This window comes from Phoenix dactylifera, chromosome 9 (assembly GCF_009389715.1).
Source record: "Phoenix dactylifera cultivar Barhee BC4 chromosome 9, palm_55x_up_171113_PBpolish2nd_filt_p, whole genome shotgun sequence".
Classification (NCBI taxonomy): Eukaryota; Viridiplantae; Streptophyta; class Magnoliopsida; order Arecales; family Arecaceae; genus Phoenix; species Phoenix dactylifera.
Window position 1 is genome coordinate 485,045 of NC_052400.1, and position 12,967 is coordinate 498,011.

At 36.6% G+C, this 12,967-nt stretch overlaps 1 protein-coding gene across 1 annotated transcript; it reads left to right on the plus strand.

Moving 5' to 3' along the window:
- Nucleotides 1-1,168: 1,168 nt before the first annotated feature.
- LOC103715637 (chromo domain-containing protein cec-1-like) lies at nucleotides 1,169-4,043 on the plus strand. Its single transcript, XM_008803328.3, has 2 exons — nucleotides 1,169-1,391; nucleotides 2,563-4,043. The coding sequence occupies exon 2, from the start codon at nucleotides 2,583-2,585 to the stop codon at nucleotides 3,744-3,746; it is 1,164 nt and encodes a 387-aa protein (XP_008801550.1). The 5' UTR covers nucleotides 1,169-1,391; nucleotides 2,563-2,582; the 3' UTR covers nucleotides 3,747-4,043.
- The last annotated feature ends 8,924 nt before the right edge of the window (nucleotides 4,044-12,967 follow it).

Here is a 12,967-nt window from a genome sequence, read left to right on the forward strand (position 1 = left end):
TTCACTAAGTATTCAGAAGCAATCATGGACAAAAGACAAAATTAGAAGTTTGCCCTCCATTTTTTATGTTCTTTCGAATGCTTATAAAGTTATTCTTTTAGCAAAAGATGCAAAGCAATTGGTTTGTTAATGACTTAAGATCCATGTTACCTGCATAGATGTCTATCCAGTATCTACCAACCTGCTGAGGAATGGTTTGCACGCGATTGGAATACTAATTATAGTCATGTATCCCTTTGTTCAATGCAACAAGCACCTGCTCCTCTAAATTTCAAGTTACAAATTGTTAAAGTTTCTCTTCAGATTTACATTAATTATTCTGGGCATAAGAGACATCACATGGATAATTGATTGTCTTAGAAATACGATAAAACTGCTTTTTTTTTTTCTTTGAGAGAAAAAAATACGGTGGCAATGTCACCGCAAGTTTTGAATCCTAAACTACCCCGAGTAGAGAAGAATAGCAACAGGGTTCTTCTGGTTGTATCTTTTGTGCGAAAGAATGATCGATCATCTTTCATTGGATCATATCTTGTACAAATCTCAAAATATTTCAATCATTAATATTTTTTTATTAGATCGTACCTTGTATAGATCTCAAAGCACTCTGACCGCTTTCTTTCCCTACTCGTATAAATCTCGATCGTGCTCAAAGCACTCTAACCTCTCCCTCCCGCGCACCCGCCCTGCCTGCACAAATCTCAAGACAACTATTTCACGATCGAACAGTTGACATCATGGAAGAAGGTAATCATTCTTTCGTGCCAAAGAGACAACCCAAGCTCAACCCATGCTAGTTGCCAATATGTTACATAATTGATATGCAACTTTTCTACTTAACCTCCAAGTGATTGTCCATGCCGTAACAAATAATAGATGCTAACAAGCACAATAAAAAGAATTGCAAATGACCTCCATATTCCTAAGATTTTTTATTATTCAAGCAGTAGCATTGCTCATTTGCACCAAAGATGCTAAACCAACATCAACTATCACAAACAACCCTGGAATTTGGGAGAATCCCTGTTTTGAAACCGTTAACCTAATTCTTTAGGATTATTAGTGAGGGTTGGCGTTAGTTTACCCCTCCGTAATTAGCTTGAAACCATAACATATTTCGGTGGCTCCCAAGTGCCTTAAGTTTTGACCTGGTCCATTCCTCCCCACTTTAGAACATGGGAGGCTGGCTCATCATCCGCCTTTCCCTCTCCCTCTCTCCCACCCCCTTCTCAAAAGCCTGAAATCCCATTGCACAAAAATGAGACCAGCCTTCTCTCTCTCTCCATCTTTCAGGCCCCCCCTCCCTTCTGCATCTAAAACAATCTTCAAGCAAGAGGAGCCATCATCTTGATTTTGTTGTTGAGAGTGATATTTTGATCAGTCTGATCAAGGTAACTTGTTCCTCACACCAACTTCCTAAATTCATTCTACTTCATCTCTTTCCTTTATTTCTAATGTTTTCTTTTTTTTGTGATTTTGTTTCATCAATGCATGTAAATTTTCTGTAAGTGCCATGGTATCCACTAGTCTTCCTAGTATTGCATGCAGGGATTTGCTCATAATTCCTTTTTATCCTCTTTCTTGTATAATATTGTTGTTGTAGTTTTAATCTTTTTGGAGTTAATCAAAGATCTTTAAATTGAATATAACCACTGAGTTCAGGAGGATTTGATGCTCATTTAGCTCGAATTTTGAATATTAATTTGGCTTGTTAATGATCTTCTCATGGCTAAGATTCTATATATGCTAGGTAAAGTGCCTGAATAATCTTCATTTGCCCAAGAAACAATGCATGCTTTTACAGAGATTTGTAGAAAATAATTAGCCACAGACATTAGGACTTCAAATCCAGCACCTGCTGACACCTATCCAAACAATATTTTGCTTATGATTGTATTGATTAAAGAAAAGTTCTGGGAAGGCCCTCCCCAATTCATGAAATTAGGCATATCGCCTTCATCAATTCTACATGAGATCAGGAGACTAAAATCATGAATTCATCACCCAAAAGAATATTTAGAAAAAGAAAACTACAAATGGATAACTCTTGTTGATTCATGAACAATATTTTGGTTTTACTTAGTGGGAAGAGCATGATAGGAATAAGGTGTTACTGGATGTTTGGTGGAAAGAGGATGGCAAGGAGACACCACTGTGAAGACAAATAGAAGGAATTAATACATGCTGAATAGAAACCTGGAATAGGGAAGCTGCTTTGAGGACTCTGCGCTATATATATTAATACATGCATTAAGTAGACAAGCAGATCAAAATGTTACAAGATTAAGAAAATTTAGCAGCATTTGAAAGAAAAAATTAACTTATTCAAGTCGATATTCACAATCTAAAAGATTTCATATTATCGTTGCCAGATGGATCTGAAATATGGTAAGGCTGCCTGTGCAAAGTTAATATCTTAGCCTTCTTCAGTTTACCTTTTTTCTCTTATCATTCCTAATGATAAGAGTTTTGTTAAGCTTAATATTTTTGTTATAATTTCTCACTTGATATGGATAAGAAGTCGCCTGCCTCCAGCACACTAAACCTGTCTTCCCTTCTCAGAGTTGGCACTCAACTTGCTCATGGCTACATCAAGACCAAGGGATGCTCGCCTAAAAGAGAGGAGCAGCTCAGCTTCTTCAGCCCCTCATCACACAGACACCCTCCATGGCCGACGAACCACAAGACCATTGGTCCCCGGTTCCTCTGATCGAGATCCCGTTCGCAGGCCAATGGCGAGCTCGAGCACCACCGCCACTTCCAGAGGCAGGACCCAGACCCCTTCGGGTGCTGTGATTGGAAGACGTGTGCCTGTAAAGACCCCCATTGAGAAGCCTCCATCGCCTTCGGTCACTCCTCGTAGAGTACCCACACCAAACACCCTCAAAGAGAGGACAGACAAGTCTTCATCCTCCTTACCGAGAGCTGCCATCTCTTCGAAACCAGCATCTGATAAAGCATCAAAGCCTCTCAAGAGCACAAAAACTCAACCATCGGTAAGGGCCAAGAGTTTAGGGGCCCCTACAAAAGAAGTTACTGGTACTACTACTCCCAACGCAACAGAACAGCCACCGGCGACAAAGTCCGAGCAAGAAGAGGAGACACTGATCCAAGTTGAAGAGAGTGAACCAGTCGACGTCCCAGCAATAAAAGATGATGTGCCTTATGAGCTCGACCTTACCGGCTCCTTCACACCAAATATTCCAGAAGATAGCACTGACTCTACCTCTCAAACAGATCGACAGAAGCCGAGTTCCCCCACAAGGGAGTCTGAGATAGCTACAAATGACGAAGGAGTCGGCGGTGATGGAAACAGAGTGGATGGAGATGAAGAGAGCCCCAAAGAGCCAGAAGAAAAGCCAGTAATGGAAAGTTCAGAGGAGCCTCAGAGTGAGCCAGCAGTTGGCAGTGGAAAGCCGGAGGAATCTGAGAAAGAGAAGGCGACAAGGGTGGAGTCGAGCGAGACGACGAGGCCCGAGGTGGTGCCTTTCAGGAGGCCGGAGGCGGCAGCGACGGGGAGGAAGTTTTTGAAGGATGCCCCAAGGAGCAATGATGTGATAGAAGAGGCGAGGACCAAGCTAATGGAGAAGAGGAAGAGCAAGGTGCTGGCTTTGGTGGGCGCCTTCGAGACCGTTATCTCGCTTCAGGAGCCGGAGGGTCAAACTGGTCAAAGCCAGGGGAAGAGCGGGGAAGAAGGAGCCGACGAGGGGAGCAACGCGACAAAAGAGTCAACGGAGTCGATGTAGAGTGGACATTGGATTCTTTGATTCGGTTGTTGGATCTGTAATGAAATCAAGATGATGATGATGGAGTACCTGATTAATCCTCAGTTGGATCTTGAGTATTTCTTTTTCATTTTATGTTTTTGTTTTTTATTTCCCTGATGTTGGAAGGGGGAAGGTTTCATTTTGTTACATCCCCTATGATTTCTTATTGGTGTATACATGGTATATGCTGCTTGTAAGAGTTCTTCTCCGTGCAGCATTTTATTTGTTGATGCACCAATCTCCAAGTAGAGTCAAAAAGTGTTTACTTAAAAATGATTTTGATATGCATGCTAGTAACTGAAGATGTTCAGTACCAAACACTTCAAGGCTGCTACTTATAAATTATAATTAGTTGGATTGCAAGCAATTTAGTTTCATCCAACCTTGCTTAACATACAGGGCTGGTTTAGTTCGCAGAAAGCATTTTTCCTCCTAGGAATATGATTCCTGAGAAGCAGATTCCTGAAAAAGTATTTTTAGTATGTTTGGTTGATAATGGAAAAGTGACAGATTTACAGAGTGCTTATATTTGGTTGATCATCTACTTTTCTGGAAAAATTATGTGCAATTCCTATTATACCCTTAATATAAATTAGGTCTTTGATGCTTTTTTAATGCTGAAGAGCTTTGTTGGGAAAAAATAAAAATGGAGTGATTCCCGACTCACAGGAAAGTAATTTTTCCATGTTTTTCATGGAAAAAACTTTTTCATGCAACATGAAAATCATATTTCCATGGGAATACAACTTTTCTATCTCTCTCCTTTAAAAACTCCAACCAAACAAGAGGTATCTTATTACTTTTCTGTTGACTATACTTTTTCTCCTTTTTTTTTTCCGCGAACCAAATGAGCCTACAGTGGAAATTTATCTAATTTGGTTCGGTCAACCAGGATAGATCAAAGCAAATTGAACTTCCTCCTGTGGAGAATTCCCTTCCCTTCTGCCGAGTTGTTTAGAAGGTTTTGTACTCATACATACTGAGTTCTCTCAGTTCATTAGTTCACCCCAACATCTCATTGGCATTTTCTGCAGCCCAGAGCTAGCCTTGACACATGTTTGGCAGGTAGCTATCACATGTACATGCAAACATAGCTCAACTCCACCTCATTCAAAGATTCATTGATAAATGGTCCAAGCCCAATTACTCCAGACTCTGAAACATGAGTGAAAGTCTCAATCTGAGCCCAATCAGAAGTTTGTTTAGATTAGAGAATGATCAAAATCAAACACATATAGTTAGCAGTGTAAAGCTCAACTCAGCTCAACTGCAGGCTTGTTGGCTTCTAAGGCCATAACAATTCTTGTGTTGAATCTCGAGACTCAATCCGACTTGACTATCTTATAGCTTGGATCACCTTACTTGATCCTGCCCAACCCAACCTAACTCATCTCTCATCTCAACTCTGCCTGCCTTGACCTAGTCTAATCTATCTCTTTCGGAAAAAAAAGACTTAGTCTAATCTATCTTAACTCGATCAATGCTGGAAAAAAAAAAAAAAGATTAGTGCATCTTAACATGGCGATACAGTCACCTATAAAACCTCATCGATATTCACCTATAAATGTAATGTTACTAACCCAATCAAATCATTGCTCTTGAAATGAGTTTATAAATACAGAAGTGTTTAACCTAGGTGTTAATACACTCTCCCAAAAGAAGATTAGTGCATTAATCCATTACTGAAATAGTATACTTGGATTTTGATAATACTAGCCCAATATAGCCTGTCTGCCCGACATTGGAGCTTATGTGTGATGCTGTCTAAGATTAGGTCCTAATCACCTCGATGTGCCAATAGGTTGTGGATAAACATGGACAAAAGACCCGTTCAGACTCAAAACTATAAACTTAAATGCATAAATTAATCAAGTTAAGCTTCTGCACCAAGAGGGCTTGAGCTGGTTATCTAGTTTGTTATGCATTCGGTTACATTAAATTGCAATTGACCGTAGTGCTGAAAATAGATCAGATATGGATCGGATATTGATATGTCATACAGATATTATCAAAATTAAAGTCCGTATTTGTTCTAAATAAATATGGATATGAATCGGATATTAAGCATATCTATATTTGTTATATACAAACATGGATATGAATTGGATATTAAACATATCCACATTTTTTTAATCCGGATACAGATATAAATCGGATATTTTTCAGATATTAATCAAATTTGTCCAAAATTCAATGATGAAAACTAGCAATGAAGACATGATCATAAAAGAAATATTCAATAAAAAAATAATTTTGACAAGCATTTATCAATAATAAAAACTAATAATTTCATAAAGGATAAGGTTGCTCGTCACCAAAGTAGACGGAATTTATGGCGCCTCCAAGGCATCTCACGGTTGTAGCTGATTTGCAATCGTCGGGTGGAAACTAGGAAGTGGACGAAATCTTCAAGACCCTACTTGCTTGAAAATAATGAAAAGGAGAGAGGAACGAAACGGACGAATAAGATGTCTGAGCCTTTCAGGCGTGCGGGGTGATTCGAAGGATTTTATTCGAATCAAATATTCCGTATTTGGATTACTGTCTCAAATGACGGTCATTCAATATCTGAGTTTCTTTTAGTTTAGGTTTGATTAACCACTTAATTGGTTCTCTGATTTAACTTAACTTAACTTTTTCTTTTCACTTATCCTTGTTCTACGAATATCCGGATCTTTTTTCGAATCCGAAAAAATCAAGTGAATCTGCATCCATATCTATATCCGGAAGATTTTTGACTGACTATCCGGATCCATATCCGAATCTGATCGGACCAAAAAAATAATATCCAATCTGACCTGAATCGGATACGGAAATGGTTATGATTGGATATAATCCGATCCGCTTTCCGCCCTATATTGACCGGTCCATCTTCAGGCAAAACGAGCGTGATATGTTGGGTACACTCCAATAAACTCAAACATGCTGTGACATCCTGAAATTAATCAGTAATAAAACTGAACTTGTGGAAAGGAATACAAACACCAGGGAATCTGCAGGAATAAAAGAATGAAAGTTGATGCATAATGAGCAGGACTAGATAAATGGTAGACCTGAAACCAAGATAAACCCTAATTACTATACTGGGTCACATTGCGGATTTACAAACAACTCAGGCTTGGCTTGCTGAAAGTTGTTTCAAGCATGCCAAATTGCAAAGTATGCCTTGTAGGTAAACAAGTTACGCTTGAGCGATGCAGTGGACTTATGATAGTGCACATATGGGCTCACTTTCGACATTAAAATTTAAGAATAATTTTTTTGCATATATGCCCTGCAAATTTGACTTATTGCATATTTATTATTTAAAAATTATTATTTTGATATATATTTTTCAAATTATCTCTTATCTACCATGATGCCTCTGTCGTTAAATTTTTGGCTAATGATATAATGGATAAGTAGTTTAGTTATCAAAATCATTTTATTATAAATTTTGCATTAATGTCTTGAAAATTTATGCAAGAATGTCGTTCTTTATAATACAAACTTAATGTTAAATTTTTAGGCATATTAATACAAAAGAGTAATATTATCATTTGATGCTTATAATAGTTACTTGTTTATGCCATTTGTCAGAACTCTAACAAAGAGGCATTGCTGCAAAAATAAAATAATTTGAAAGGTATATCTACAAATAGTGATTTTCAGAGAATAAATATGCAATAAACCATATTATAGGGATATGTAAGTAGAAAGCACAAATTTAAATCTCTAAATTGCACACACACAAATATTCAATATGACTAGTATCCTCTATTCACTAACAAGCTAGTTGGCTAATCTTGTTCGAACGGTTTGGATCCTCTCGACTTAGGTTTGGTTCAAACCATCGGCTTCGATCCTTGCATCAATCAATAGTCTGACCGAGCAAGATAGAATACAACAAAAGCGGATCCCATCACTTGCATATATCTTGTTTGAACGATCTATTGCTGACAATGCAGCAATGGTAACGATGATTGAACCAAATTCTTCTGAGGTTCCGCCCCACTTTAAGATATGGGAGTCTTTAAAACCATTTCTAGGTATGCGATGAAGAGATATACTACGATGACAACTAGTAGAGGCGATCGCGGTTCCAGTTCGGGCATAAAAAATATTAAATTTTAAATAAATCTGGCCTCAATGCCGACGAAAAATGAATGGCGGAGAGAACCATGACTTTTCTAATGATTAGGTAAGGAGACATCTTTCTAATGATATTTCCAGCCCTTAAAGCAAGGCGTGTCGGTTGGCTCTCACCAAAAGCCACCTTCCATTTCTTGGGTCCAAAAAGGCGACCTCCAAGTTGGTTAGTGGGATATTTGTCCGGAGGACTCCGGTTTGACCGTACCCAGGCCTCTCTTTTGGGGAAGGCATCCAATGTACAAAATGGAGTCCTTTCTATTTCCATTTCATTTGGTGGTTGGGTGGAAACAAGCAATCTTAATAAGTGAACCACAAGCAAAGCAAGCACACCCTCCATTTAATTTATGTATGGGTATAACGTTCTCTATGTCAAACAAATCCGTGGTCGAAGAAAGGCTTCTGGTATCCAACAAATTTAGGAGTCTAAAGACATGGGAACATGTAGTTCAGAGTTTGAGAAGTAGCTTACAAAATTTAGAATCTCAAGTCGGTTTAGTACATAGAATTGGAATGTATCTTGGTCAAAGTTTGCCGTACTTGTACCGGATCCTGTACCGATGCCACACTAGCAAAGTATCGATACGGTATAGTACAGTACATAATTTTTTTGGCATATACACATCCGTATCGGTACTGGTACGGAGTACGGTATATTCGGTACCGTTCGGTTTGGTATGGTATGGTATATCATGATCTTAGTCCATAAATATTAAAAGAATCTATTGCATGCTCCCCTTCCCCTTCCCCCTTTGTTTTCTGTGGATATGTGTAAATATCCCCCTCATGTCTAAGTGACTAACTTTCCTCGGCCAAAAAATGCTTTATATTAAAATACTATCAAATTTCTTAATGGAGATAATGTAGTACCAAAGAGGGGATTACACTAGAGATAAGCCAAGGGAAGGCCAAAAAGAGTTTTCCGCATTGGCATTGAAAACAAAGCAACTTCTTTCCCTGATACTTTTTTACATCTCAGTACCCATGAAACTTTTTCCTCCACAGAGCAAAAATCCTGAGCGCAATTCAACTTTCAGGGTTTTTCACATTCACCATGTCTATTAAAAAAAAAAAGTAAAAGCTAATTCTTTTTTAGATCCAAAAATGTTACAGATTTATCATTCAAAGGCACTCCTATATATGCTTCACCCAAAAAAAAAAAAAAGTACTCCTATCTCACATAACAGAAATGTGTATGATGTATTGATGCCTCTATCTTACCTCTTTTTAAGTAATTAAATTACATTTACATCAAGATTAGCGTATCTATTGAAAAGCAGAACAAATTGGTGTTACTGATGATGATGATTCAGAAGTTGATATATATCGGCATTTAGAATATGATTGGAAAAAGAAAATCCCAAACATCTTTCTGAATGGTGGTATTACTCCCTTCTGTCAAAGTATATGTATGTATTTACCTGTTCAAACTGTCACTACCCAGAGCTTAGCAGTTATCACCAGGTATATTTTATCTTGATGTACCTACCTTTAAGATACAAATATTTTCTCTGGCTCTGTTGGAAGAAAAAATTTGGCACCAGAGATATCTTTTAAACAAAAAAATCTGGTAGGAGCATAGGAGGTTGTGTTTCTCGGCCATTTGGAAAGGAATTTGCTGCTCTCTTGGAGTTCTTCATCCTCAAACCTCTTTTCAGAACCTTTGTATGGAATGGAGACTCGGAAATTTCTCAAAATAATTTCAGCCTATTATTCTCATGTTGTTCGTGGCAATGGTCTGGGTTGTTGGAAGAAAAGAAATGCTCGAATTTTACTTAACAAGTAATCATCCATCACTTCTATTACTTATGCTAGTCTTCATAATTTCAATGAGTGGTCTCTTCTATGCAATCAAAAAAAGTTACTAGCTTTCAAAAGAATTTAGAACAAAATCGAGAATATTCCTTGCTATCTTCCTATTGTCTTATTTTCATTGAGGTTCTTATTATTCATTTTTTTATCTTTCCAACTGAGCTTGCTCTCCCTCCCCAAATGTATTTTTTTTAATTTATCTTTATTAATAAAAGTTGGATGGCTTTTTTTGGCCTCCATTTATTATTAAAAAAAAGGTACATTTTAACTTGAAACCTAGAGTCCCGGATTAATTTAGATATGACCAATCATACTCTCCAAATGTTATCTATTTCGAAAATATCCATTTTTTTTTTTTAACTCTCATGCACGATGTAAACATACTGAAAAGTATATAGACATCTTGCAGGATAAATAAAAGCCGCCCGTCTCCAAAATGGAACAGCATGGTAGCTTTCTACGGTCGTACAGAATTCGGCGGTATAAAAATCACACCGCAGAGTATCCAAACTCCACCAGTGTCATGCATGTTTGATAGCCAATCCTTGTCACTTAGTGCAGTTGCTATAAAAAAATGAAGACATCCCTATAAAGGAGTGTTACAGGCCATGCTTTCTTTTTGAATTGGTAAAGATATGCTTCGATTGATAACCACATCTTTAATATATACATTAGAATGCAAACAACCAAGCTTTTACTTATGGTACTAAGTTAACCTACATTCTTGTCAAAGCAGTGTTGTACATCTATCCATTAGGTACTCTATTAAGTTTTCCTTTATTGTTAAAAGTATACCTCGTTGTCTGAGCCTTGACTTTAAATGAATGCAGTAGATAAAGATAGGAGATATATCAAATGAGATAAAAGCCATCATATTTCCATGCATTTCATATGCCTAGTATTGGTAGATAGTGAAAGAAAATATGAAAACCTCTTTCAAGCAGATAACAATATGGGTGATCATTTTTTTTCCATCCTTTAATAAGTGTCATTCATTTAATGTTTTACAAAATTCTATCTATATAATGATTATCATAAACATTTATAGCCGATGATATAGAAAGACAAACAAATTTGCTAAAATGGAGTGCAATACAATATGGTTGGTTCTTTTTTTTCCAGAACAATGCCATAGAGAAGAAGCCAGAAATGTCTTTAACTCTAATGCTTGCACTATAGGTTTAAATACAAATAAATCTTCATGAACAAATTTTCTACCATTGCACTCCTTGAATGTTATGCTAAAAGTCTCACGGAACATAATCATAGTGGTTTGGCACAATTTGACTAGCCGTGCTAGCTAGTTGGATCATCGTACATGGTCTTATTTTATAGAAAAGAAAGATTCACCTTCTATATTTCATTAGAATCAACCATTGGATTGTATAATAATAGCTTTGAGATACGTACTGAGCTAAAGTTTGGAGTGCCTTGACATCTGTGTAGAATACGATATGATGATCAATATATTTTATATATGAATTTTTATTATATATATATATGTATATATAAAGAAGGATTCTTTTTACGTGAATATCCTCTTAAAATTTATATTTATTTCTGTACCATCATAAAATAGTGTTTTTACACAAATGCCCCTAATATAACGGTTCTTCTAACACCGTTAGTAAAAAAATCATATTTTATTTTTAATTTAAATAAAATAAATTTTTAAAATTACTTTTTTGTCTCCATTGCAATCTCTCTTCTTTTTTCAGCTAAATATTTTTTTTTGCACATCTATCCATTAAGGACATTTTAGTTAATTTTATTTGAAACCGTTAATTTTTTAACGACATTAGACATCGTGGATACATATACAAAAATAAAGATAAAAAAATAGTAGAATAGTAAAATAAGTATTTTATGAAAATATATATACAAATATTAATGTTAAAAAAATATTTATATAAAATTCGATATTTAGAAGGGTATTTATGTAAAAAATATAAAGAAATAATGGAGGTGTTTTTCTTTTGTTTCTTCAATTGTTTTTGCGACGTGAAAACTTGTGGGTTTAAAATGGACCAGATGAAGAGTTAAATACTTCAGGTATGATCCACCCGCATTAGGAAAAAAAAAAAACGGAGGACCACGAATCCAGCCAACCTTGGCCATTAGCTTTTTTTTTTTTTTTTTTTTTTCCCCTCAAATTTCAATATCTTTTAGTGGCGCTGCCGTGCTAACCTGCTGTCAATCCGTCCTTTGGAGTCGCAGTCAACAAAGTATCATCATTCCTGATATCTAATAATTGAGTTTCCGAGTGTCGGTTGTCTCATACTGCGTTCTCCCCGGGCTTCCATGAGTGGCATCCAAAGTCTAAAGTAGGATTTTTCAAAAGAAAGCTGATGGCTGCCGTGGCCCTCTCCATCACATCAAAGGGACTAACGCTTGTGATGCTTTGGACCAAGCTTAGCCTACCGTCATAATAAGAGCCAGCGTAGGACAACATATCTTCTTCATGCATTACCTACTAATCTTATGACGTGGACTTGATATGAGCTAATACGGCACACGGATGTCCATGTCTCAAGATAATAATATATCAAGGGCGTGATCAAACGAAATAGTTGCACAAGAAGAAGGCAAATAAATTTCTCTTTCCATTAAATTTTGTCCCGTTGTAGGACCTGTCATATTTTGACGGCAATTTTCTAGGCCGACCAAGAAGCTTCTTGGGCTCCTTTCAATATATATATTTTTTTGTTAACATTCTTGTAGGATGACGAGTGTTAGGATTTCTCCCACATATAATGAAATCCTAATGCTAAATAGGTGATCGAATGCGTGAAATTTGCTCGGCTTGGCTGAAGATGGGCTACATGGTACAAGCTCCAACTTGCAATCGAAAAAATATGGTCCCAATTGCTGGAATATGTCCGGTGAAAGATCCTCCGATGCGTAAATTTAGCAAAATTTTAGAAAGCAAGTGTAGAAATTTGAGCAAAATGACGAGATGTAGGTGGGGTGAAAAGTATGTTATTTGGAGATTCTCTAATTTGATTTCTATAAAGAGAAAGATGTTGATGTTATATTTTTTTCTTATCTACCATTTTAAGATTATGATCTTTCTTATCTGGTGCATGGTGTTGTAGTTGCCCATGCTAATCGTCTAGAGATTTGTTTGGCTATTAATTTTTTATAACACTTGCTATGCTTCGATTGGTCGACAGAGTTGATGGATATGATTTTGATACGCAGCGAGTCATCAATTATAATCCAACTTTTATTAATAAATTATCAAAAATTATCATTTTCAT

Coding starts and splice junctions, on each gene's coding strand:
- LOC103715637 (XM_008803328.3), top strand. CDS start 2,583: ATGGCTACATCAAGACCAAGGGATGCTCGCCTAAAAGAGAGGAGCAGC.